Genomic DNA, 24857 nt, shown 5'->3' with positions numbered 1-24857 from the left:
GCGCTATATAAATGCCTTTTATTGATTGATTGATTGATTGATTTTATCGATTACTTTTGTGGTATTCGATTCTGTGTTGCCTGAGACTATTTCATCATTATCACTATTTTTGAAAGCATCGTCACTTATACATGTGTGGATGTTGCAACAACTGTCGAGTTTTCTTAACGTTGACATCATTTCTGTTCGTCAAGGTTTCAAGATTGTTTACAGTTTGTGTTGCTGTATCCCGTGATTTCTATTCGCCTGTCGTGTGTTTGGGCTTCACTCTCTTTTGGTCGGATTTTGAGAAATTCAGAAAGTATTGTCTGTCTAAATTTGCAGCTTGAATCTGCACCTGGCTTTCGCCCCTTTCGGACGTCGAGAATATTTTTCTTCGTTCACCGAAGAGTTAGAATCACGCCTTGCGTTGTTGACCTTATACTCATCTTGCTTGTGCCCGTTTTCTAACACACTCCGCATCCAACTTGATTCACACAATCTCGGGCTTTATGCCCAGTTTGAAGACACCCTGACAGTGCGAAACTGGTCCACAATGGTGAATTTCCACTTGAGAGGAGCTAAAAGACCAAACTCGCGAGAGTGGTTTTTTATCAGTCTTTCCCCCCAAAAAACCGCAAAACGATTGCCATTGCATATTTCTGTGAGTTGGTTGTTGACGCATCACTCTCCTCTGATGACTCTGCTTAACAATTTACATTCAAGGTTTTGCAATCCTTTCTCCAATCATACTATCATGCATCAACAGAGGCATTTCGTCGGCAGTGACTTTGACAGCATTTTCTCTTGGTCTATTTTATGGCTTAGTTTGTGTCATACAACTGAATATGTTTGCCTTTCAAGTTTGATCCATTTTGGTGAAATATTAATCTATCCTATGGGTTGGAATATTAACTTCCAGTGGCAGCATCATTAGACATTGATACCAAGGAAAATTTATGAACGCCGGGATGCCAATGCAAGACGCCGTGGAGTGACGCATGCGCGGTTCACCACATATCCAGTCTTGCCTGCAAGAGTTGCTATGAAAACAGCAACGCTCTGTTTCAGACGTATAATAAGCCAAACTCGGATGAACATCGTGTTGGTTGTTTAGCGATAGGAGTGACAGGAAATTACGTCATCGATTTGACGTGTGAAACGTACAAGTATTAACAAACACTAGCACGGAAAGCTTGTATCGTAACGTATCTTAGCTTCATTAATAAAGTATAACAGATATCCCATAGTGCCCAATGCTTTATTCCAACACCCAAAAATAATACAGAAAAAAATGACAGAAAGTAAAGCAGGAGCTAAAGAAGCAGAAACTCCTGAGACAGACAACTCACCAAAATAATTTTATTCCATTCTTTCTTTATATAATATATGTATTTAGTTTTTTAATGTACAATTTACAGTCATTTTTATGTATACACAGGTACTGTAGAGGAGTAGTGTTTTGTAGGTACACTATTTTAAATATATTTTCTCTCTTTACATGATAATAAACCTTTTTTGTAAATTTAAGTACAGAATGCAGGAGATTTCAAGCTGAGTTTTTAAGTAATTGTTGTATTGTATGTAAATATACATGTAGGTGTACCCCATGCACTAACATATATGATTTAACTATCGATTTTGTGTCGAAATTTATTAAAACAGCACATCACCCACATCTTAAAGTTCCCCTGGTACTATTTTTCTGAGACTGTAACTTAAGGTAGAACGCTCCCCGGGGACAGCGAATTGGATTCTCAAACTTTCACAATATTGTTTGGTCTATCACTTTTGGGAGCTTATTTGGAAGCTTCAATGCATAAATAATTTTTGATTTTTCTCTCACAGAGTTAACGTGACAGTTGGCGGCCATTTTGAATTTCAAGGGTTGGTATTTGATAATGGGAATTTCTAGCAGCAAATATTGAATGGTTACCCCCGGCTTTTATTCTTGATTTTGGAAGAGAACGGTTTGAGGTTTCTTGGGGGAAAGTTTGAGAAAAAGTGAAAATCTTTCCATTTCGAGGCGGGCACTTCCTTAAACTACACTTTGGGTTATTTTGTTGGGAGAAGCTCAGCATTCAGACTCGGAGCGCAACTCGAAATCCCGCTATTCTCTACCTCAAACATATGTCAATGTGAACTTGGACGTCAAAGTATTCAAAGCCCACCTCACGACAAGTTTATCAAGTGTCGAGTTGAACCTCAGCCAAAACCGACAGTTCGTAGGGGTGATTATCCATAGTGCATGTTATAAGGCAAACTATGAGGAAGTTTAACCCTTTGAGTGCTGTAATTTTTCCCTCCAAAATTTAGTGCAACATTTTACCAGTTTTTATGAATTCCTTTGTAATTATTATAATTTTTGACCAGATGGGCATATTTTTTCATTGGCTACAGTTTTTGATCAAAATTCTGGGGAAAATCTGAAAAACTTGTCTTGATCTGAAAAAAAGGTTGTCTGCATTATATTTTTAAAGGCGGCAAAAAACTGACTTTGGCACTCAAAAGGTTAAGAACATAGATCGACAAGTAGATAGAATTAGAACTCGCAGTACACGATACCTAGTCACCAAGCAAGGAAGTTGTCGTTTACAAAATCTCTCAGCCAAATCCACACCTCTATAAGAGGTAGAACAAAAGCCGCGTTGGTTCACTTGTGACCGTGACCCTCAAGACTATGAAGCACGACATAAACTCTCCATAGACATACTGTAGGAATTCGAAACTTTAAGATGTGGTGCTGAAATGCAATTATCTCCCTCCAAAATTTAAGATGTAGACCACTTCTAACCGTATAAACAGGCCGTAGTCTTTTAATGTGTTGTACTCTCATTGCCAAGGAAGTTGTGAAGTTTTAATGGAAGCATGCATACCTCGGTTCGTCATCTGAACGCGTTCCTGTGTTCGTTCCGTTCCGTGAAATGTGCCTAATTTTCTCATGCGTCGACTCAACGCATCTGAACTACACCTTTCCCTCCCAGACTTTGGCATTGATATGTCCAATGTGTTACTGTGTTTGACGTTTACTTCGGTGGCGACGCTGTCGGCTGTCATCACTGCAGAAGGTTAATGTTGGCGTAGCGACAAAGTTGAGATTATTGGCGATATGAAGGTGAAAACTTAACCATTTGTAGGAAAGACTAGAGTAAGGCACACCTTTTGAAAATGAGTTGAGATAAGATAAGCTTAGTGTTCGAGATTTCAGTGGTGTCCTGCTACCCCAAGGGTTATTCACTACCCTGTACGAACGCTTTCAATGCTAATGTTCACCATATGAACACTATTCTGTGTTGTCAGTCAAGAATTCTTATCATGCAGTTATTTGGATGCACCAGTCTTTTTTCATTCCCCTTGCCCATTTTAGCCCTTCCCCGATCAGGATTAGTATGTGATAATTAAATTTGTAAAATTCAGAGCGTGCGTTTAGACGCCCCGCCGATGAAGAAAGTCTCGTGATGAAATTTCGCCTTGCTAGAAAGGGGGTCGACGGTAGTTATGGGAACAGGGCGGTGTGCCCTGCTTTACAAGTGGCTCTTCTCGTTGGCAAATATCGTTGTGGACTTGGAGAAGAGCTTCTTGTCGGCATGCATGTAGTCGTCGGGGGCATCTTCGAGTTGTTTTCTAAGCATGCTTGCCAACTCGTGGTAGCCTGTCGGCGCGTGTCCACCGACAACCTGCGACATCAACATCTGCAGCACTTCATCCGATGGCACTTTCTTCTCAATCTCGTTCTTCAGATCTACGAGGTTTTCGCCGCCGCAGGCATCGAAATAGGGCGTCCCGTACACCTCCTGTAGCACCCTGAAGCACGATTCTATATCGGCAGTGGTGCAGATAACGGAAAACCACCTGTCAAGCCCATCGGAGGCCATGTCCAACGCTTCGTCCTGGATACCCTGCATGGCTGCCGTCAGGTTAGCTTCGTTGCTGCAAGATGCGTGGCTTTCCAGAAGTTGACGGAGGAAGTAATCTCCATGAATCTGCGCCCATTCGGTTAGGGAGGTCTTTTGGGGGTCCAAACCTTCGCAGTTTTCTCGGTTGGACAAGCATGCAACGTAGGTTGTAACCGCACGCTCGAAGGGGTCTGAGATAATGGTAAAGTATGAGCAGGGCCATCCTCGGGGGTGTATTCACACGTTCCAAGAACGCAGTCTCCGACAACGGTTTTCGGTATGGTGTTTGCGTCTTTCTGTTTGAGATTATCGTAGAAACTGTCAAATGAATCTTTCGTCACAATTGTTGGTTGGAGGGAGCTTTGTTTGTCCTTAAAGATTTTGTTCATGCACAGCTTCATCAACTGGCCACCGGAATTCTGGTTCTGTAGAAACACGGCAGTGCCACCCCTGTAGTGGGAGTCAGGGGGAGTCAGTTCACCGGTAGCGGGGTCCCGTGTCCTTTCGAAAAAGTTTGGGACCGTCTTCTCCTTGTTGAACTCTCGCAGCTTCGGTGGAACTCTCACCCCGCCAATTATCTCCACTTTACCGGAACCGGAATTTGGAGGAGGACCATTGCCGATTTGAGCGCCTGGGTTTCCGCTGTCGAATTAAGACAGAAAATAATCACAGGTCAGTCTCCTATGAACACTCACAATATGCCCACCAATGAAAGTCTCATGCACGTTATTCTATTGACATCCCTGACCAGGGTATCAAATTTGCAGGAATTATTAGTCTCACGTTTTGATGGTTTTTTTTTCTCAAGTTTTGATATTTTAATCCACTATTTTGTTTATCTCTCGTAGAAAAGCTTAATCATTGTATTTGATACTTGCAGGTATGTTTTTTTACGAGCTGTGCGTGACTTTTTAGTCTTGTTCAGACTTTTGTCTTGCAGCTGCAGTTGACCATTTGGAATTACGTATTTTATATGCATCCAGTTAACGGGCTTCGCCTATTGGATGTCACCACAAACTAAATGAACAAAATAATAGAATAGCAACTAAACAAATAAAATAACAAATAAACAAACAAACTATCGACCAAATAACTGAATTATAAGTATATAAATAACCGGATTAATAAATGAAAAGAAAAAAAACAAATCTATAAATAAATGTACGAATAAAAGCAAATAAACAAACCAATGATAAACAAATAAGTAACCGGATAAATAATAAAAACAAATAAAGAGAGAAACAGATAAATAACTAACAAGCAAACGAATAAATAAATAGTCGATACAGCAACAGAGGCTACTAAAGACGTACAGCAAAGTCGGCAGAAAATAAGAAGACTATTGATCAAAGAAGGAATAACGATTCATAGAAAACCATTTGATCTACATTGAGCTAAAATGAAAAAAGCTCCAGACTTTTATGACTTTTAGAGTAAACATTGAGATAAATATTATAATAAACAAATGAGATGACCGAGGGGTCAGGAATTTTTGACCTCTGCCCACTTGACTAAAGAAATTCAAATTCTGTACAGAGTTTATCCTGTCACATCTGGCGCTGTTATGCAAGTGGAAAATCCCGTTTCAATAGGGCTTGTATTTTTGACAGGGAATTCGACACAATTCTGACTGGACGTTAGACGAGTTGAGCGCAAACTTTGCTTTTTTTATGAACGATGTCCACTTGATGTATTATGTAACCAGCTGTCCACTGCAATTATCCGGGGACGAAATGCATTGTGGATCATCCACAACCTGCAGCGTTACAATCGCAGATATAGACATATTCATATAATCGAGAAGTCGGCACATGAAATTTTAGGCCATATTTTTACACCTGATTAGAGTTATCTTATCGTAAAACCAGGTGACGTCACCATCAAGGTGGATGATACAATTTTAGTTCATTAAAGCCATCATTCATGTTTCCAAGCCATGCTGTCTTCACAGATGAATACAGTGAGGTAAGTCTTTTTGCAAAGGCTTTGCCCGTTCGATTTTTATTCAGAATTACTTAAAGTGACGAAACCCTATAAAAGCCTTGCCTACACTCTACTCAGAGTACCTTCATATATTATTATTATTATTATTATTATTATTATTATTATTATTATTATTATTATTATTATTATTATTGTTGTTGTTGTTGTTGTTGTTGTTGTCGTTGTTGTTGTTGTTCAGGGTAACTATGCCAATGTCTGCATTTTTAGAGCAAATGATTTCAAATCAGCTGAATTTATCATAATGAGGCTCATTGTCCCCTCCCCTTTTGACGATTATGAAGAAAACAATGGCATCAACCAGTTTTTTTGCGAAATAAAATTAGTGATGCTGTCAGAAAATGGGAAATGTTTCTGCGCATGTCACATACAACCCATAGAGGGAAATAAGTGAAACATATATTGCATTGACTTTCCGACTACATATAACGGAAGAGACCCTAAAATTTACGTGAGCACAGTTCAAAACCAGAGAGCGCTCATCCTTACTAACCTGCAAACTATGTTTGAGAGCTACAGCACGAGGAATTTCACTGAATGGGATGTTTTACTAACTATGAGAAAATTGCCCAAAATAATCCACATGTACAAATGTTACAACCATTTCCTAGAAACCGGAATTAAACCTCTCAATAAACTTTCAAAGTTATCAGACCAGTGACTTCAGAAAATATTTTTACCCAATTTAAGAAATTATCCATACATGTCTGTGGGCAAATTTCATCATCGAAAAACCAAATTTAAGTTCTCTTGGACGAGCGAAAAACTTTGACAAAAAATGACGAAGAATTTTCAAAAATACGATATGCAAGTTTTTAGCTAATTTTTTCATATTTTCGTTTGATCATCCAAAAAAAATATTTGCGTTGTAAAGGAAATGTTCGAAAGTTATGAAAAATCTTAAGGTTGTAAATTTTTGCTAATTATACAAGGCACATACTCAACTCTAGGTAATCCCTCAACCATGCGTTTCCCTCTTCGTCTCTTAGTTTTTTAAAGTCATGAGCTCGATAATTTTTTGCAAATGGACGAAGGGGGCGGACTGACATTGCCTTCCGTACAAATAGGATAAAACATACGAAATGGCTTGGCGGCCATCCTCCATTAAACTCCATCGTTCTCCGAAAATAACGATAGAACAAAACTTATTTTTTCGTTACAGGGTCTCAAAATGAATCCTCGCAACTTGATAAGCATTTTGAACATTTAATTTTAACGTTAAACTTAGCCTGGGGGCGCATTCTGCCCCTACATAGCAAATTAATTTTGAGAGCTGATTTCCATCAGCCCGGCGCCATTTTACAGGTTGCATGAATCAAAATGACACAGCCCGTAATCAAAGCAGTAACAATTACCATATAAGGTAAAGCTCAGATAAATCCATAGTTTTTATATTATGGTCAACTTTGCGTCAAAGAACTCTGCATGTTGCGTGGCTTTTGATGTTTAAAACGATGCGCCATCGGGCTGATTCATAAATATCACTTGTCAGTGAGTGGCTCTTCAACTTAGACGAATTATGAACCCTTAGCAAGGATTTCCTGCGACTAATAAAAGGAGGAGCTGTAATGCTGCCAAACAAATGTGTCACCCGCTGCGCTCTGTGGCCTAATCGCATTATACACCTTGACTACCGCACGGTCTTGGAGCAATACTGTTAACGCGCCCCAAGCAGAAAAAAAACCGAGCTCTGATATGTTCTGACTTGTGTATCCTACCGATCGCAGAAAATATCGCTCATGTCCAGGAAACAAAAACTCGTGTTTCTGAATATTGGACACTTGACATTTAAACGAGCGCTTTCTTTTATTGGCGTCTATCGTAATTTTTCTTTCATTCTGTGGACCAGCTGTTGTTGCCTATTTTCCACAGTTGTACAAAAAGGCTAACATTGCGACAGCCATCAAATGTCGATTGTCCTGTGGTATCTCGTCCAAATGTTTTATTTTTCAACCACTTCACATATATGTATAGCTCATGTGTTTTCTCTGTCAGGCATTAAACGACGATAATGCTGAGCCATCAAATGTTCACAGCGCTGCCAAAATGATCATGTTATCACTGTACAGATACAAACTTTGGTACAACGTACATATAACTATAACTATAACTATATATAATATATCTATCTATCTATCTATCTATCTATCTATCTATCTATCTATCTATCTATCTATCTATCTATCTATCTATCTATCTATCTATCTATATATATATATATATATATATATATATATATATATTATATATATATATATATATATATATATATATATATATATGCAAGAATTACCACACACGTTATTGACCTAACAAATTCGACACAGACGATTTGGTTATATATATATATATATATATATATATATATATATATATATATATATATATATATATATATATATATATATATATATATATATATTTAAGAAACTTGGGTAGTGCCCCCACATAACCAGCTTTTGAGTATTTAAAGGGACCCCACTAGACTTCATCGCGCCAATTTCCAGCTCTCGGTGTCGGTCCAGACAGTTTTGACCGTACTCACAGCCTCGAGGTTAGTCTCTCGCCTATCATTTACGTACATTTACAGATTTTCAGATACTTGTAACTCTACATTGCTCGCTTTCCTGTACAATTCAACCATTGTAATTGTTATGTTCGTACTTTCTATAGTAGAAAACACCTGAAGAAGCTCTAAATTTAGAGCTAAACGTTGTGTTTGAGGTATAATAAATACGTTTGGAACCTTACAACCAGGTGTGGTAGTGTGTTAACCCAAGTTTCTTCTATCTTCACCCCACTCCACGCTCCACTGGGGATCACCTGAATTCCTACAGTTTCTTATATATATATATATATATATATATATATATATATATATATAATATATAATATATATATATATATATAATATAATATTTATATTTATATTAACCAAATTGTCCGTGTCGAAGTTTTTAGGTCAATAATGTGTGTAGTAATACTTGCATACATAAATTCTCAAAACTGAAAAAAAACCAAAGCTGATATTCAAGAAATAACATGTTTTCCCTTTCAAAACTAAAAGCTCTGTTAATTTACATTTCATATAAATATAGGACAGCCTTCTATAATATCAAAGGCCTCGGCTCTTCTTCTTACAATAATCAGTACAGAATTGATGCATTTTGTGTCTTCCTTTCAACACTGCCACCATTTAATGTCCCAATACAAATGATGGCTTCAACGAGTTCTAACACGACCATTTCGCTGCATGTGCATATTAACAAGAATCCTGAGAGAGTTACCCCCCCCCCTCCCCGGAGAACACAAACCTGCCGGACACTTACCTAACCAGAGCCCTAACCCAAGCCCTAACTAGTGATCGGGAAATACCTTAGTAAAATGTAAACATGCTTACTTTCCTCTGACCCGCGAACGGTGCGGTTGGTTTTGAAGGCCACGTGATTAATCTCCAGTACTCATCATCCTATGATGATAGTTTAGGCTGTTACATTTAACATTTACTTGTGTTCTAAGCGTTTTTTTCCATCACAAAAGATATCGAAAAGCGCTGTAAGCTTTAATACAGATACAAAGGTTAAAATCTAAAATTATAAAAAATATACATCAAAATTCAGTGTAAAATCAAAGTTCTAATAACTCCGGACAATTAAAAATCTGTCAACAACTATTTCACACTTTACAGATTCTGGTGTTTTTGAAAGGACGTGCCTTCAGCATGAACTCAAATTGCTCCAAGTTGTTAAAACATTTCAGAATAGAATTCCAAAGCTTAGGTTCACTCATGATGGATGTCCTATCATTCATCATAATTGTTTCCTTCCATTTAGGTCCTCTTTAGTTATCCCGGTGTTATAGACAGAGACCTTTTGTCAGTAATCATTTTTCAATAACAGAAGTGAACAAACAAAGTCTTTCCACCGGAGTTCCTGCACCGGAATGTCAGTTCTGCTTTGACGAACATCAAACTCAACTCCTAAGCTTATGCTTTCCCAGATGCGTATAGCTTCCTCGAATCTGAACACAAATCCGTCACAATTTTAAGTCGGCCATTTTTCAAGAATTTTGTTTGATACGACACTATTTATATTGTTTGACATGCTGAAAGATACTGAATGAATGGGTGACCATGCATATATTCAAGCCCGGTTTTAGAAAACGCGAGACCAAACCAACGCGAGAAAGAATAAATGGTCATGACCATTAACTCCTTCTCGCGATGGTTTCGTTTAATTTGTCTAAAACCGGGGTCGAATATATGCATGGTCACCCATTCATTCAGTATCTTTCAACATGCCAGGCAATATAAATAATGTCTCGTATGACACAAAATTCATGACAAATGGCCGAATCTGTCCCTTTAACGCACTAGTCTTGGTGCTGACCACTGGTACATCCTATATACAATTATCACATCACGATTCGGTCCTTGGGTCATCGCGTACATCTCCTTCCAGTGAAAGGGGTATGTCAGACATGTTGATTCGTGAAATTTCAGTGGCTCTATACACAGTAATGGGGGCGCTCTTGTTTATGCATGGCTACCCAAGTGAAAATCAGTGATTGGCCACTGTGAATAAAGGCGACTGAGTCCCTTTAACAATAATCATTTCCGTGTTCACTACTTCTTTGTTCTGAGTAGGAACTCAAATTCCGATACATATATCGGCCTCGAATCCGCATTCGTCGATTTATTTTATAACACCTACGTAACACCCAAATTATTCTGCCTCACGCGTAAAAAACCCCGCAAAATGCCGAACACGAGCTCTTCTTAAATAATACCACTCTGTTCGCACTCAAGGGTAGTATTAAAATACATACAGTCCGACGGCTTTGAAAAGTATTTGCGCAACTTGTTTCACGCGTGAAAGCAAACGGGTGAATAACATCCAAATGTCGCCAGTCTAGCGCATGAAAAACGAGTTTAATTCAAACACTGTTACTAAAGCCTAAATACCAAATCCTTTGGAGGAAAAAAAAAACCAAAAGATAAAGCCACGTCATCGCCCCGGAAATATGATCCAGTTTAAAGTAACAGGCTGTTCCTATATGTCTCAATTTTTCGGCTGGTCCCAATCAGATTCTGAAATTCATATGTCGGTAAATTTCTAACAACTTATACCAAGGATAGGAAATTCATTTGCATTACATAAATTACCTGTCGCGACTGTCCACTTTAAAGCGTTTTCAAGGTCGTTTCACTTACATTTTAGACAAATATTTATAGTCAGATAAATTAATCCCCTTCCAAAACACTCTCCATTATTTAGTAACATCTATGTTTTAGCTGATGTGAATTTCTCTCATGATAATCGACCATATGTGGAAGCAACAACTAATATCTGGTGTTTAGGAAAGTAAGACATACAAACAAAATCGAAGTTATCTCATTTCGAAATGTATATTGACAAGATAGAAAATAAGTTAGAACTCGACAGGTAGAGCTTTACCCTGTTTGTGTTGTGGCGCGACCGATGCACTTGTTCGGCAATCAAATTCAAATGCATTTTGTTCCGAAAGCATGTCAGCCGAATACAGTGAATGAAGCTGCCCTGGTGTCGAAATCTAGATCTTGACGTTTCACAAAGTCCAAACTAGAAATTATATGCACTCTATTGCAACAGGCTTGGCCTTGCATACGTCAATGGGAGAGAAGTCAGCTGACAAAGCGGCGGATTGTGACGTTGGACGGGTGGAAGTGCACAATGGAAAGGTTTAATAGTGCTCAATGGCGTCAGATACACACTGTTCGATATTTTGAGAGAATGAATAGGAAAAGATGTGACATTTTCGGAGTCGACAGGGTACGTTTCCTACATTTCTTTTCAGATCAGCCACGCGCTTGATACTGCGCAAAATCAAAAAAAGTTGCAAATAGATTTTTAACCATTCTTATTGTATCCTTTATCATTTTGCCCCCCCCCCCAGTGTCTAATGACCTACCCCTAATTATTAAACATTAAGTTACATTAACTTGCCGCCATTCGGACGTAAAAGCCAACATTCCAAATATGGTGTGGTTCAATGAATTCAAAATCGATGAAGGGGTGTGAAGAACTCGAGTCAACTGAAACAGTAGCGTCCCGCGTCAAATCGTGTTTAGCGCTGAGCCTGGCCACATATTTGTTTACTGTATATGCTAAATGCATAGATATGTTTAACTTCTTGATTTTCAAAGCTTTCGACTACCGGGGGATTTAATTGCCGAAATGAAGGGAACACTAGTTTTTTTTACTCCCTGTACGAAATGTGTCGCTCAAATTAACAGTTTATTTATTTAGGGGAGTGGGGGGGGGGGGGGGTTATTTGTTAAAAGAACGCCGCGGCATAGACACTTTGTTTGCGCTGCTGTGTATCTGTGCACGCTACGTCACTGTTACTTTGTGAAGCAAATGCCATCGCGTTTTAAGAATAACTTTACTTTGCATGTTATTTCTTCGACATGACTCACTGTGTCTAATCCTTCTTTTCTTTTCCGTTTTTAAAAACCAGTAACATCATATGAAAAAATCGTAAACATACATACTGAAACGAACGACACAATCCATTGTTTATCAACCACATTGCAGGAGTGTCCTTTTTCCACGTATTGCGTGATACCTGCTGTGACTGTGTGACTCTGCGCTATGGTGATCAAATTGTTCAAAGAGACAGGACATCAGGTTTCATACAACCGAGGACTTACATTAATGTTTGACATAAGCTCTTAAGATCATAACTTAATTAAACGTATGTGGGGGAGGGGGAGGGGGTGTGAACGACTTTTGAATTCAAAACTATAAATTGTTGGAGGACAGACATTTTCCTGTCATTTTGGTGGTTGCGGAGTTCGAATCGACATTATTCATTACGTGGTCGCCATCGAAAAGTGGCCCACACAACCAGTCGGTTCGAATGTAACACGTTTCAATAGTCAAGTACAGAATATTTTACAATGTAAACTTTAATAATGTAGAAGATGTGCCAAATAAAACAAGGGAAAACCGAAGTTTCCCGTCGCATTTTCAATCACTGTGCCAGGTTATTACTTGGTAGCAAAAAGTGTAATAACAACGATTTCTAATGTTTCAACTGTTACATTCTCTCTTCTTCTTTGAAAAATCTTGCCCTTTCTCTAAGAAATAACGATGCTTTCTTACCCCTCGGGAGCTTGTTCGTCTTCCGGTTGTTCGACATCGTTGGAGACGGCTAGACCAATAGCGACACATATTCCGATAGCCACCACCAATCCAAGCAGGGCTAACTTCTTCCAGTGCCGCTGGAGAACGTCTGTAAGAGGCATGGCTCCTTGGCGACGTAGGAAATCCCAGTTGTTCTAACAAACAAAATCGATGGTAGACGACAACTGAAAATTCCTGGTTGTTTCAAAAATTGACAGAAGGCGAAGGACACAGAGGGGGCTGAAAATACCAACACGTCGACAGAGTGGCAGCCAATTGCTGCGGGTGATATGATTATACCGCAAGAGAGGGGAAATCTGGCCTCCCATTGGTCAGCGAGTTTGAACCGGCGTTTTCGATTTGTCGCACTTCAGTGGGATTAACAAAAACAGTTTTGATCGGCGATGACGTCTTTTGTGACGTTACCAACAAATGATGCTAAACTATTTAAATAATTGTATGCGTACCAGTTTGATGTTGGGTGCATCGTGTATATGACAAGAGATGCGCCCTAAATGAATTTAAATGAGCTATATATTAAAATGGTCCTAGAGTTTAGACGACCAGCTGCGCAATAGCTTTTGCTTTAATCGTATCAGCGCAACATGAGTCTTTTCAATGAAACTTTTCTTTCTAGTAGAGCTTATGAAAATACGTTGCGACTGGTGGTCGGATATATAGCTATTTTCCATCTAACGCAGCCCGGCTTGAATATTGTTCAGCCGAGCAAACGTGCATTTGTAAACTAATTAAATTATTATATGCAAAATAGTGCAAGTGTCTGTTCTATCGTCGAGATCCTTAGACTGTTGATATGTCTTGTATGGTGAAGTTCATGTCTGTTGTTATTTCAAAATTTAGAAGGCGAAAAACCCCATACGCGTCATTTTTTCTCACTTACGGAATTTATAATCGACTATGGAAACACAAAATTACCCCCTCCAAATTTTTTTCTCATCTTTTTAACAACATTCCTCGTAATTGATTTTTTGACGAACTAAGAACAAAGTAAAAGTGGAACCCGGATTATGAAATAGTACTGCGGGGCATGTGTTTTCGCCTGATTATATCCCGGATGAAAAGCCGTCAAAATATGATTTGAATATTCCTATAACCTTGCCAAATCGGTTAATATTGGTTTAATTTCAAATGGATCTCGTTGAATGATAGTCTATAAACTCATCGTTTGGTGTGTAAAATGTGAAACTTGTCCCATTGTTATTGAATGCGATAAGCCATGTGACGTTTTGACCGCAAACTGAGTCCCTGTGGACCTAGCCTTCATGATGTTTTTTTTTTGGTGACACAAGTGTTCCACTCATTTATAATCATGTCATATACTCACAGCAAAACGCGTCATTTATGCAGGGAAAGTGAATGGTGGGGAACCGTCATTTTGCTCTGTACTTGCTACAAGTTAAAGGGACAGAGTCGGCCATTTTTTATTAATTTTGTTTGATGCAAGATACAACTTATATTGTTTGACATGTTGAAAGATATTGAATGAATGGGTGACCATGCATATATTCGACCCCGGTTTTAGACAAATTAAATGAGACCATCGCAAAAATGAATTAATAGTCATGACCATTAATTCATTTTCACGATGGTTTCATATATCGTGTCTAAAACCGTGGTCGAATATATGCATGGTCACCCATTCATTCAGTATCTTTCAACTTGTCGAACAAATAAGCAGTATCTCGTATCAAACAAAATTCATGAAAAATGGCCGACTTTGTCCCTTTAAACACAAAGAGTACGAAATTGCTCTGCAAGATGACAAGTTAGAAACAGATTGTTGTAAATGAATTGAAATACTGAATGATAGTTGAAAACTGTTCTGTTACACCTTTTTGACAAGCCCTGTAACCATTCCTCCGTACAGGTACCGATAAACCATCTTCAAAATGTAAAAAAAACTGAGCCATTTGTTTGCGTACGTTTACACTCTGCTATGGTATGTTCAAATATGTTACTGTTTGCGCGCTCAAATAAGGTCAATTTTTAATTTCAATATTTGCCGTGATTTGATACTGCTGTCACGCCAGCTTGCGTTGCTCTGCAATGCTAAACCATTGTGGGTTTCACTGTTCTCGGTTTTGCCTTTCCTAAAGTTTTAAACATTGATTTGTAAGCGTGCCAACGGCAGGATGTGACATACAAGGGAAAGAAAGAGTCTTTTGTCGCGGTATATTTTCCGCTTGTTCACAAAAGTAGGGCACCAAACTCAAATCGGTAGCTGTACATGGATTCAGCTAGCCGGACACAGGAAGATTATCAACTACCAATCACGAGCGAGGAAACGACCAAACGCCAATCGCTTGCGCGAGAGCTGGCATTGAATTTGTATTGTGGAGTGGAGGCGAAGGGTGTTTCATGACCGTGATATGGTCTGTCTGCGTTGACTGTTTGCTCATTTGCCGCCCTCTCGAATATTTCCTGGTCTCTGTCGTGGAACAAATATGGTTCTCTGGGGCAACAACAATTGTCGAGTTAGCACTGTTCTGCGATACCTTTCAATTGCTCCGCAATCTGGTTGCCAAGTGGTTTCGGTCAACATATTACGTTTGCCTTTGTTCTTTATGCTGCACATTTTGATACGTTTTAATGATTTACGTCATGACAGGAGTTGACTAAACGACATAAATTTTGAACTGTTTCAAGAGGCATTTGCTAATCACACCATATATTGCCACTTAAACCGTCAAAACGTAATCAAAATGTCAGTTCTGTCGGTATGTGGCAGAGATTACTAAATCCAATCCGATCTCGAAAGGGAATTGTCTTATAAAATCGTCTTACCGATGTGAAATTGCAACGCAAATGTCTTGAGTAAATATAGATTTTAACATATGTTAGTGCAGAGTAAGGACAAACGTACGTCAAAATGTACTTTGCTGCCAAAATACACGTACCTTTGCGGAAAGGTCATACTGTATGTGTGACAAGGCGATAGGTATATGTGCAGTTTTCACTTATTTGATGATGGCGCTCGAATACCTTTCTCGAGGTCGACCGCTACAAACTAGTGGGAAACCAAATATATATTATAGATCTCTTGCTGTAAGGAGCGGTACCGCTGTGTGTCAGACAGTATGAACAGCGGCCAGACAACGTCTTCATAATCGACATCGTCCGCTCGCACGGGTCGTTAGATCGACTACAGTCTCTCACTATTTTCTGGGAGCATCAAGCTGCCCGGAACATGAGACCTTGGCAAGCGAAGATGCGTGGTCGATGGCACTTCATCTGTTTAGATTACTTATACAACTTTACGCATGAGAAGATTTCAATATACAAAAACTTTAATGCGTGGTTTTCATCGCGAGATGGAGATTGTATATCCTCGTGGGAAATTACAGTGCTCGATGCTAAAAACAGAGCGCTATAAACAATAACACAAATTACTTCAAGTACACAGTAATAATATCTGTAACTTAAGTTTCATGCATCTTGTAATATTCAGATAGATCTAATTCCCCCCCCCCCCCTCTATTTTCAAATATCTGTGATTGGGACATACTACTATACTATGATGAAGTTCTTAGGCAGTGCTGAAATTCGATAAAATAATAGTTGTTTTTGTTGCGGGAAAAATAAACTCAAAACACCTTCAATATTAGTCTTCTCCTGGATAATGCAAATACTGGAATAACTATCCTCTGTACAATTTGAAATTTGTATGGCAGCAGCGTTCATGTGAATCCTGGTCATTTCCGCAGTGTTCAATCATTCGCATACAAATTGAACTGACAAAGCTGCGCTGATAATCCGACTGCCAATCATTTTGACAGACGGTCTGAAGTTATGGAAGTCACATGAATATTCATCAGCTTTCAAACTCCTCTGTCCCAATTCCCTATCAGCTATAGGGGAGCGTTCAGTTATTATGGCCGGGGGTGGGCCGGCAAAATCCAGAGGGGGGGGGGGGTCACCTCAAATTTGAAAACTCCAAAGGAGGGGGGGGGGGTCATGTATTTTTCAAACAGCTCAGAGGGGGGGGGGAGTCACTTAATTTTCATAAGTATCCGTCCCGTCAAAAAGCAGTTTCAGTGTTCAGAAATATTTTGGGAGATAAAAATGATTCGTTGCATGATTTCATTCTCTGAAGTTATTCATCTGTAAATCTGAACAAAAGTATAATTATCTGTCACATGAACATCTTGACTTAGCAACTCTGAGGCTTGTCTTATTGTAAATCAAGCTCACTGCACTGAGGGCAATGAACAAATCCTATTACTTACATATTAGATATATAGCAAGTTTTGTCAGGGAAATTATTTAACAGTTACCTGTACTGAGACTACTACTTTAGGTGAAATTCCAATATCATAATTGTTGTCCACATCTGAACTTTTAAATACCCTATTTGAATCAAGTACATTTGTATCAATTATCAAACACCTATAAAAGCACAAATTAATTTAGTTTAGCATTGTAAAAAAATTACTCTTAGTTTTCTCATAGACTCCAGTGTATAGTGAATCACCATTTCGGTGAAATTCCAAAATCTAATTTCTTGCACACATATCAACCTTTAACCATCCTAGGCTAATTAAGTACTTTAAAATGAATTATCAAATGTTTATAAATACACAGATTTTGATAGTTTTGTATTGGAAAAAAATTATTTATATTTTCCTCATAGACTCCCATGTAAAGTGAATCTACATTTTGGTATAATTCCAAAATCCAATTTCTGGCAAACACATCCATTTGTTACTTCCCTAATCTAATCAAGTACATTGATATCAATAATCGAGAGTACATAAATACATGGGTTTACCTATTTTTGTATTGGAAAAAAATTATTCATACTTTCCTCATAGACTCCCATGTATAGTGGATGAACATTTTCAGTGAAATTCCATAATCAGATTTCTTGTACACATAATATGCACCTTTAACCATCATATTCTAATTAAGTACAATTATGTTAATTATTAAACGTCTGTACATGCACAAGTATACCAATTTTTTTTTGTTTTGAAAAAAAAATTATTCACAATTTTATCATTGACTCCCATGTAAAGTGGATGCATTTTTGGTGAAATTCTAAGGTCAAACTTTTTGTCCACATGCCAGTTGTAACAACCCCATTTCATTTAAGTACAATTATTTAAATTACCAAATATCTATAAATGCATAGATATAGTTTTGCATTGAGAAAGCATTACATAGATTCCTCATACATGTATGAGAAAATATATGTATACCATGTATAGTGAATCAACATTATCAACAGCTGATTTTTAATTAAATCCAAATATCAAAATATGTACACACACGCTTGCGTAAAAATATTGCGATCCACCAGTAATTTCTGTCCAACCCCTTTGAGGGGTAATTTCAAAATTATAGCAAGTCAGAATGGGAAATCTGAGCATTAACACCTTTTGAGTTTGTAAGGAAGGTCATTTGAAAAAATTCTAAGCTCTTTTTTTGGGGGGATTCTATCGCTCCATACCCCCTGAGGTGTTTGTGTGTGCAGCTAATTTACTCAAGCAATCAGTGTGTGTGTGTGTGGGGGGGGGGGGTGTCATGAAATTTTTGTCATCTTGAAAGGGGGGGGTCATCAATTTTTTGGTACAATGGGTAGGGGGGGTTTCACTTATTTTGACTGATGCGCAGGAAGAATTTGCCGGCCCACCCCGGCCATAATAACTGAACGCTCCCTTGGTATTGGGTGATTCGTTGTCGTCCGTTTCACGACACGGGGGCACGGCGTCATCTGGCGGGGATGATTCGATTTGGTTCGTCCTGATAAATCTGCTTACAAAGCGGAAGGATTAGTAAAGTTATTCAGCTTTCTGTAACGAATATGATGAAAATCTCTCATATTATCAGAAAGATTGACGTTATATTCGATTTGTTTGCTGCGTCACATAACTTGGTGTGGCGGTCACGTTTCCTGTAATATGCGAAACACAAACACTTTGACAGTTGGCATTAATGTCCCTTTGAAATGTTCTGTCAAAGAGACTTCCATATTAATCAACAGGTACATCTCCCTCGGAATTGTATGTATGTATGTATGTATGTATGTATGTATGTATGTATGTATGTATGTATGTATGTATGTATGTATGTATGTATGTATGTATGTATGTATGTATGTATGTTTATAGATAGATAGATCTTACGGTTCTGCTCTTGGCATTGAGCACTGTTATTTCCTACAAAAATATTTGTTTACTTTGATAACTAGAAACGCTTGTAATATGACAGGTTTCCCCCATATTGTATAGTGTGAAAATTTACAGTATAAACTAATGAGAAAATCACACAACTACATCTGATATCTCTGCACTCCAGATTTTGAGACTTTCGGGATATAATTTGAAAAAATGACCCACAATACCAATTCTCTCTCTCTCTCTCTCTCTCTCTCTCTCTCTCTCTCTCTCTCTCTCTCTCTCGATTACATATCTTTTATTCCGATACTGTATATATATGTAAGCATCAGCTGTGGAGCTGAACGCCGTAGGTCTATGACTCCTCGTACACAGCAGCTTGATGTCAACCTTATATTTATTCAACCTTTCATTTCTGGCTTTTGTTTGACTTTTTTGTGATTTTTGAAAACATTTGAGGAAATATTTTTTTGTTTGCTTGAAGCTTATTCATTTCACTTTACCAGCTGTCTGTGGCGAATACTTTGTAAAATTACTTTTTGAAAAAAAAAGGTTAGTCCAGCGCCATCATGCTATTGGTGGGCACGTTGTTGAATACTTGTTCATTTCGATTTTTGTGTCTGTTTAGGTCAAACTAATTCTTCTGTTTTTCCACTTTGTTTGTTTAGATGGTATGATGTAATACATTAATTTAAAACTAAACGAATATCATTGGCGACGATATACTATCAACTTAACTATACTGTCACCTTATGCAAATTCGTACTGACGAAAAATTCGGAAAGTTTCAAAGCGCCTTTTTGCCTTCAATTCCTAGAATTGGCGAGTTGTTTTCTTTAATTCGGGAATATTGAAAAAATTTTATTAAAAATAAAGGCACATTTGTAAATGTCTAGACGTACACTTGGTCATATGAATTTACAAGTGAAATTGACATCGCTTTCCGACGAATTGACTGACGCCATGTTTCGGATTAGGCAAAGTATATATATCACTCCACGGTAACCTGATATATAAAATTCACAGATCCAGCCCATTTGTACATAAGAGATGCACTCACTTATTAAAACGGCAGCGCGATTTCTGTGGCTTTGACAACCGGCCGAAGATGACTCGGTACGCCGTGACGCTATAGGCTTGTCATCGACAAAAGCAACTTCGTGTTCTCTGAAAACATTACTCATGGTTCATCGAATTTGACATACAATTGAAGTAGTTTTATTCAGGTAGAATGCGCCTAGGGACAGATATTTGGATACTCAAACTTCTTCAATACTTTTCTGGGCTACCACCTGGGTTGCTCTTTTTAAAGCAAGTGAAATAAATGCAATTTTTACCAACTTATTTGTGCGAAAATCGAAAATGTTATCCTTCACTGCAAAGTTAACACAGGGATGGCATCCATTTTGATTATCAAATGTTGGTATATTTTTTCTTGGAAATTTGTCTATCTAGTACTATGATTCTCAAGGTGACCCCTGAATCTTATTCTTGATTTCGAAAGGGACACTCAGCTTTAATACAATGTAAAACTATTTTAAGAAGTACGTTTGTATATATCCACTATTACAGGTACCCATAGACAAGCAGTGTTTCCTACAATAAAGAAAATGTACAGCTCTCTCAGCGTGCCCGGGCTTGTTCATATATATATATATATATATATATATATATATATATATATATATATATATATATATATATATATATATATATATATATATATATATATATATATATATATATATATAAGATACACATACACACACACATATATATATAATATATATATATATATATATATATATATATATATATATATATGTATATAGCATTCGTAACTACTTTTTACAGAAGATTTTCTGAACTTTGAATGCGATTTCTTAAACCTTAAACCTCGTAGTTCTGTTCTATTTTCATCAAATTTACCTTATTAACAAAGAAAATGTGGAGTGAACTTTGACTTTAACCTGTTCACCCCCGATTCCCTGTAAACAGGTCCACTTTCACCACTGATAAAATGGATTTTGGTCAAACCATGGCAGTGAAAAGGGTTGATCAATATGATGCTGAGCAAAGTTAGATGGCAGAGGATGATAACACTCCCTGAGAAAAAAAATCACGCTGAAGATGACAATGTCGCTCCTGGTTTATTTGGCACTATACGATCAAAGACATTCTCGAAGCGTATACTGATAATGGTTTTGATAACGTTTGTATGAATGCTTCACAGGCATTTTATTTGCGAATACTCGGGTTCAAACGCCGTGAGCAAACCCGAAACGTTTGGTCGAGGATGGTATACAGGCACTGCCTTATATGCTTGTAGCAATAGCGTATCCCCACCTGGCCAATAATGACCTGTTCACCCCCGATTCCCTGTAAACAGGTCCACTTTCACCACTGATAAAATGGATTTTGGCCAAACCATGGCAGTGAAAAGGGTTGATCAATATGATGCTGAGCAAAGTTAGATGGCAGAGGATGATAACACTCCCCGAGAAAAAAAATCATGCTGAAGATGACAATGTCGCTCCTGGTTTATTTGGCACTATACGATCAAAGACATTCTCGAAGCGTATACTGATAATGGTTTTGATAACGTTTGTATGAATGCTTCACAGGCATTTTATTTGCGAATACTCGGGTTCAAACGCCGTGAGCAAATCCGAAACGTTTGGTCGAGGATGGTATACAGGCACTGCCTTGTATGCTTGTAGCTATAGCGTATCCCCACCTGGCCAATAATGGACGAAAGCAAACTTTGAACGACATTATGTACGACGTGAGTACATGAAAAGTTTGCTTGAGTCCATTGCAAGCCGGGTGGGGGAACATAATGGCTACTATTTTATAGTTTTGGCAATGCCAGTGAATTTTTTGATATAGAAAACATCTAGGCCATAATGCCGGATAATGGGATACATTATCAGTAATAATCTAAGGGATGACGTCACAAAATTCACCATTATTGTCAAAGCTATAATATAATATGGAATGATGGATAATAGTCGATAGTTAGTTGTCATTAATAAAATCTATACGTACAGGGCGGAATTTCCGATTTTTCTTATCGTCTTCTGGCTCAACGTCTTCATTTGTCTCACTCCTGCTGTGCTCCGCATCATCTTGATCTTCTTCTTGGGCGTCAACGTCAACGTCAACGTCGATGTCACCATCGTCTATGGGTAACAACGACTCCTACAACGAGGGAAATTACGGTGACTATGGTGAAGCTCGGGAGGTGGTGATTATCATGATGGTGATGAGGACGGGGATGAAGATAATCGGTGGGTGGTGGTGATGTTGTTGTTAATCATGATGGCCATGGTGAGCATGACCATGTGACACAATGATAACTTCAACCTTCAATGTTACCGTCGTCATCATCATCATCATCATCATCATCATCATCATCATCATCATCATCATCATCATCATCATCATCATCATCATCATCATCATCATCATCATCAGCGTCATCATCATCACCACCATCATCACCACAACCACCACCACCACCACCACCATAATCATCATCATCATCATCATCATCATCATCATCATCATCATCATCATCATCATCACCATCATCATCATCATCATCATCATCATCATCATCATCATCATCATCATCATCATCGTCATCACTATCATCATCATCATCATCATCATCATCATCATCATCATCATCATCATCATCGTCAACGTCATTGTTTAACACAGGATGGAAGGATAATTATATATAAGATTTGGCAATATTAATTTATCTTTAAGACTGTAAAACATCAGAAGATCGACAATATGAAGGAACACAATAAGATTATTATAGCCGCGACAATTGTTCGTTTTTTAATGTGATAACACTGGACAACTCATGCTAACATCTAGCACGACATCTGTCAAACCGGGTAGTTTGAACAAACCAGACGTTTTACGCTAGGGTCATACATGGATTAAAACGAACATAATTTGCATCATTTTTGTGCATTAAGTACTGTTTTTAAAATGCCTTTAAGGCACCGTAACTTATATCACTTCAAGCGCAATACTTACAACGACTTTACACGGATAACTTTTGTCCATGTATTAAAACTGATTATAAGTATCGCATTTCATTTCATTTCATTTCACGCTGTCATATTGTCTGCAGTCCATACACCAAATGTAACGGTGTTAAACATCTCATGCAACTGATGCGTGACAGAGATCAACTATTGCCCCCATGTAGATCGAACGCCTTCCAAAAAAATGATCATACACATACTGGCACACTAACACATACACCTAGACAAGACACACTCATGGCGTGAACAGTTAGAAACGGCACTGGTAAAGCAGAACGAGCTTTATGATCTGGCACAATTGAGAGCAGCCGTTCCTCTTTCTCTCTTCACTACCTATGCGCTCCTGCTCATCAGTTCGGGGCGAAACCTCTCATCTGTCAACGTTACAGAGTTCGGCACATCAAAAGTCACACAGAAAGAAAATATCGTTTGGACAACAACCTGCGATATTGCAGTTTTTCACAGTACGTCACGATGAGTTGAGGAGGTCAGGTGGAATCCTCGAGAGAAACCACACAGCGCATCCCAACGATGCACGCTAATGTTACATCTCATGTGTGCAAATCCCATGTGTACATAGCAGATGCCTCGTTTCATTCAAATAAACAACCGTGTTCCATTCACATATCTTTCCTATTGAAAGCTGACTTACACGTTGCAAACATCTTTGTCTCGGAATATAACAGCGGGAACCTCAGTATGATAGTGTAGAGACGAACGGTTATTAGTTTTTTTTTGTTTAACTGACGTACTGTGAAAGCCGCGTGTTCACCTCGTACTTATCGGGAAACAAATTTAAAGCTCACGCTCATTTTTCGACTTTCCCCTTCAGCTAGCAATGCAGTACATTTTAGCATATTAGTTTCTCAATACTAACTAAATACTACCTTTTACAGTTGTTAATCGCATGGATATCGTTTACATATAATGATAGTATTACCTCGTCCTGCAAATACTTCCTCCTGTGAAGTTTGTCCATTATCCGAGAGCAGGTTTCACATGAAAAACAGTCCCTTTCGACCGGCTCCCCAAATGACAGTTCTATGCAAATAGTCGCCGCGTTGGTGCATGGGCCACACCAGATAAGCCCGGGACATCATCGCCCCATGTCACACTAATACACCTAACTCTTGTCACTCATAAAGTTAAGCGACAGCCCAGCTTGGACCAGCTCAGCTAAAATCATAACACAACATCATCCATCTATATTTTTTGTGATTACATTAAAAAACACTATAATTTAAAGTTTCACAGACAACGGAAGAATCCTAAACCCATTTTCTCTGATTCGGATCATGCTCTTGCATATTGGAATGTCTGTCGATGTCATAATTTTGGCTTCTCTTTGCAAACCAGTGTTGGAAACACCACTCCATTTTATCACGTTCCCACTCACGTGACAGAGACCCATTTTAGTTCCCATAGCATGTCTTTTCATCCGGAAAACATGTTCGTCTGTATTTTGCATCAAAAATGTATCTGTTGACCGTTAACGTAGGAATTTCCACAGTTAGATGCGTTTGGTAGCCGAGGAATTTCAAATATCGAAGAGGCAGTCTTTTTGTCTGTTTTTTACTAAAGGAATTACACGCCTCGAAACTGAAATACTTA

General features: G+C 38.3%; 1 protein-coding gene across 1 annotated transcript; it reads right to left on the bottom strand.

Moving 5' to 3' along the window:
- Nucleotides 1-1221: 1221 nt before the first annotated feature.
- On the bottom strand, nucleotides 1222-24330 carry LOC139138499 (uncharacterized). The gene is made up of 4 exons (XM_070706898.1): nucleotides 24187-24330; nucleotides 22228-22380; nucleotides 13022-13197; nucleotides 1222-4517 (listed from the first exon to the last, which is right to left on the bottom strand). Exons 1-4 carry the CDS (start codon nucleotides 24223-24225, stop codon nucleotides 3977-3979), a joined length of 909 nt encoding a protein of 302 aa, XP_070562999.1. The 5' UTR covers nucleotides 24226-24330; the 3' UTR covers nucleotides 1222-3976.
- Between the last annotated feature and the right edge of the window lie 527 nt (nucleotides 24331-24857).

This window comes from Ptychodera flava, chromosome 8 (assembly GCF_041260155.1).
Source record: "Ptychodera flava strain L36383 chromosome 8, AS_Pfla_20210202, whole genome shotgun sequence".
Lineage (NCBI taxonomy): Eukaryota > Metazoa > Hemichordata > Enteropneusta > Ptychoderidae > Ptychodera > Ptychodera flava.
Note: the sequence above shows the minus strand (reverse complement) of the source record. Positions and strands in the feature narration are given on the sequence as shown.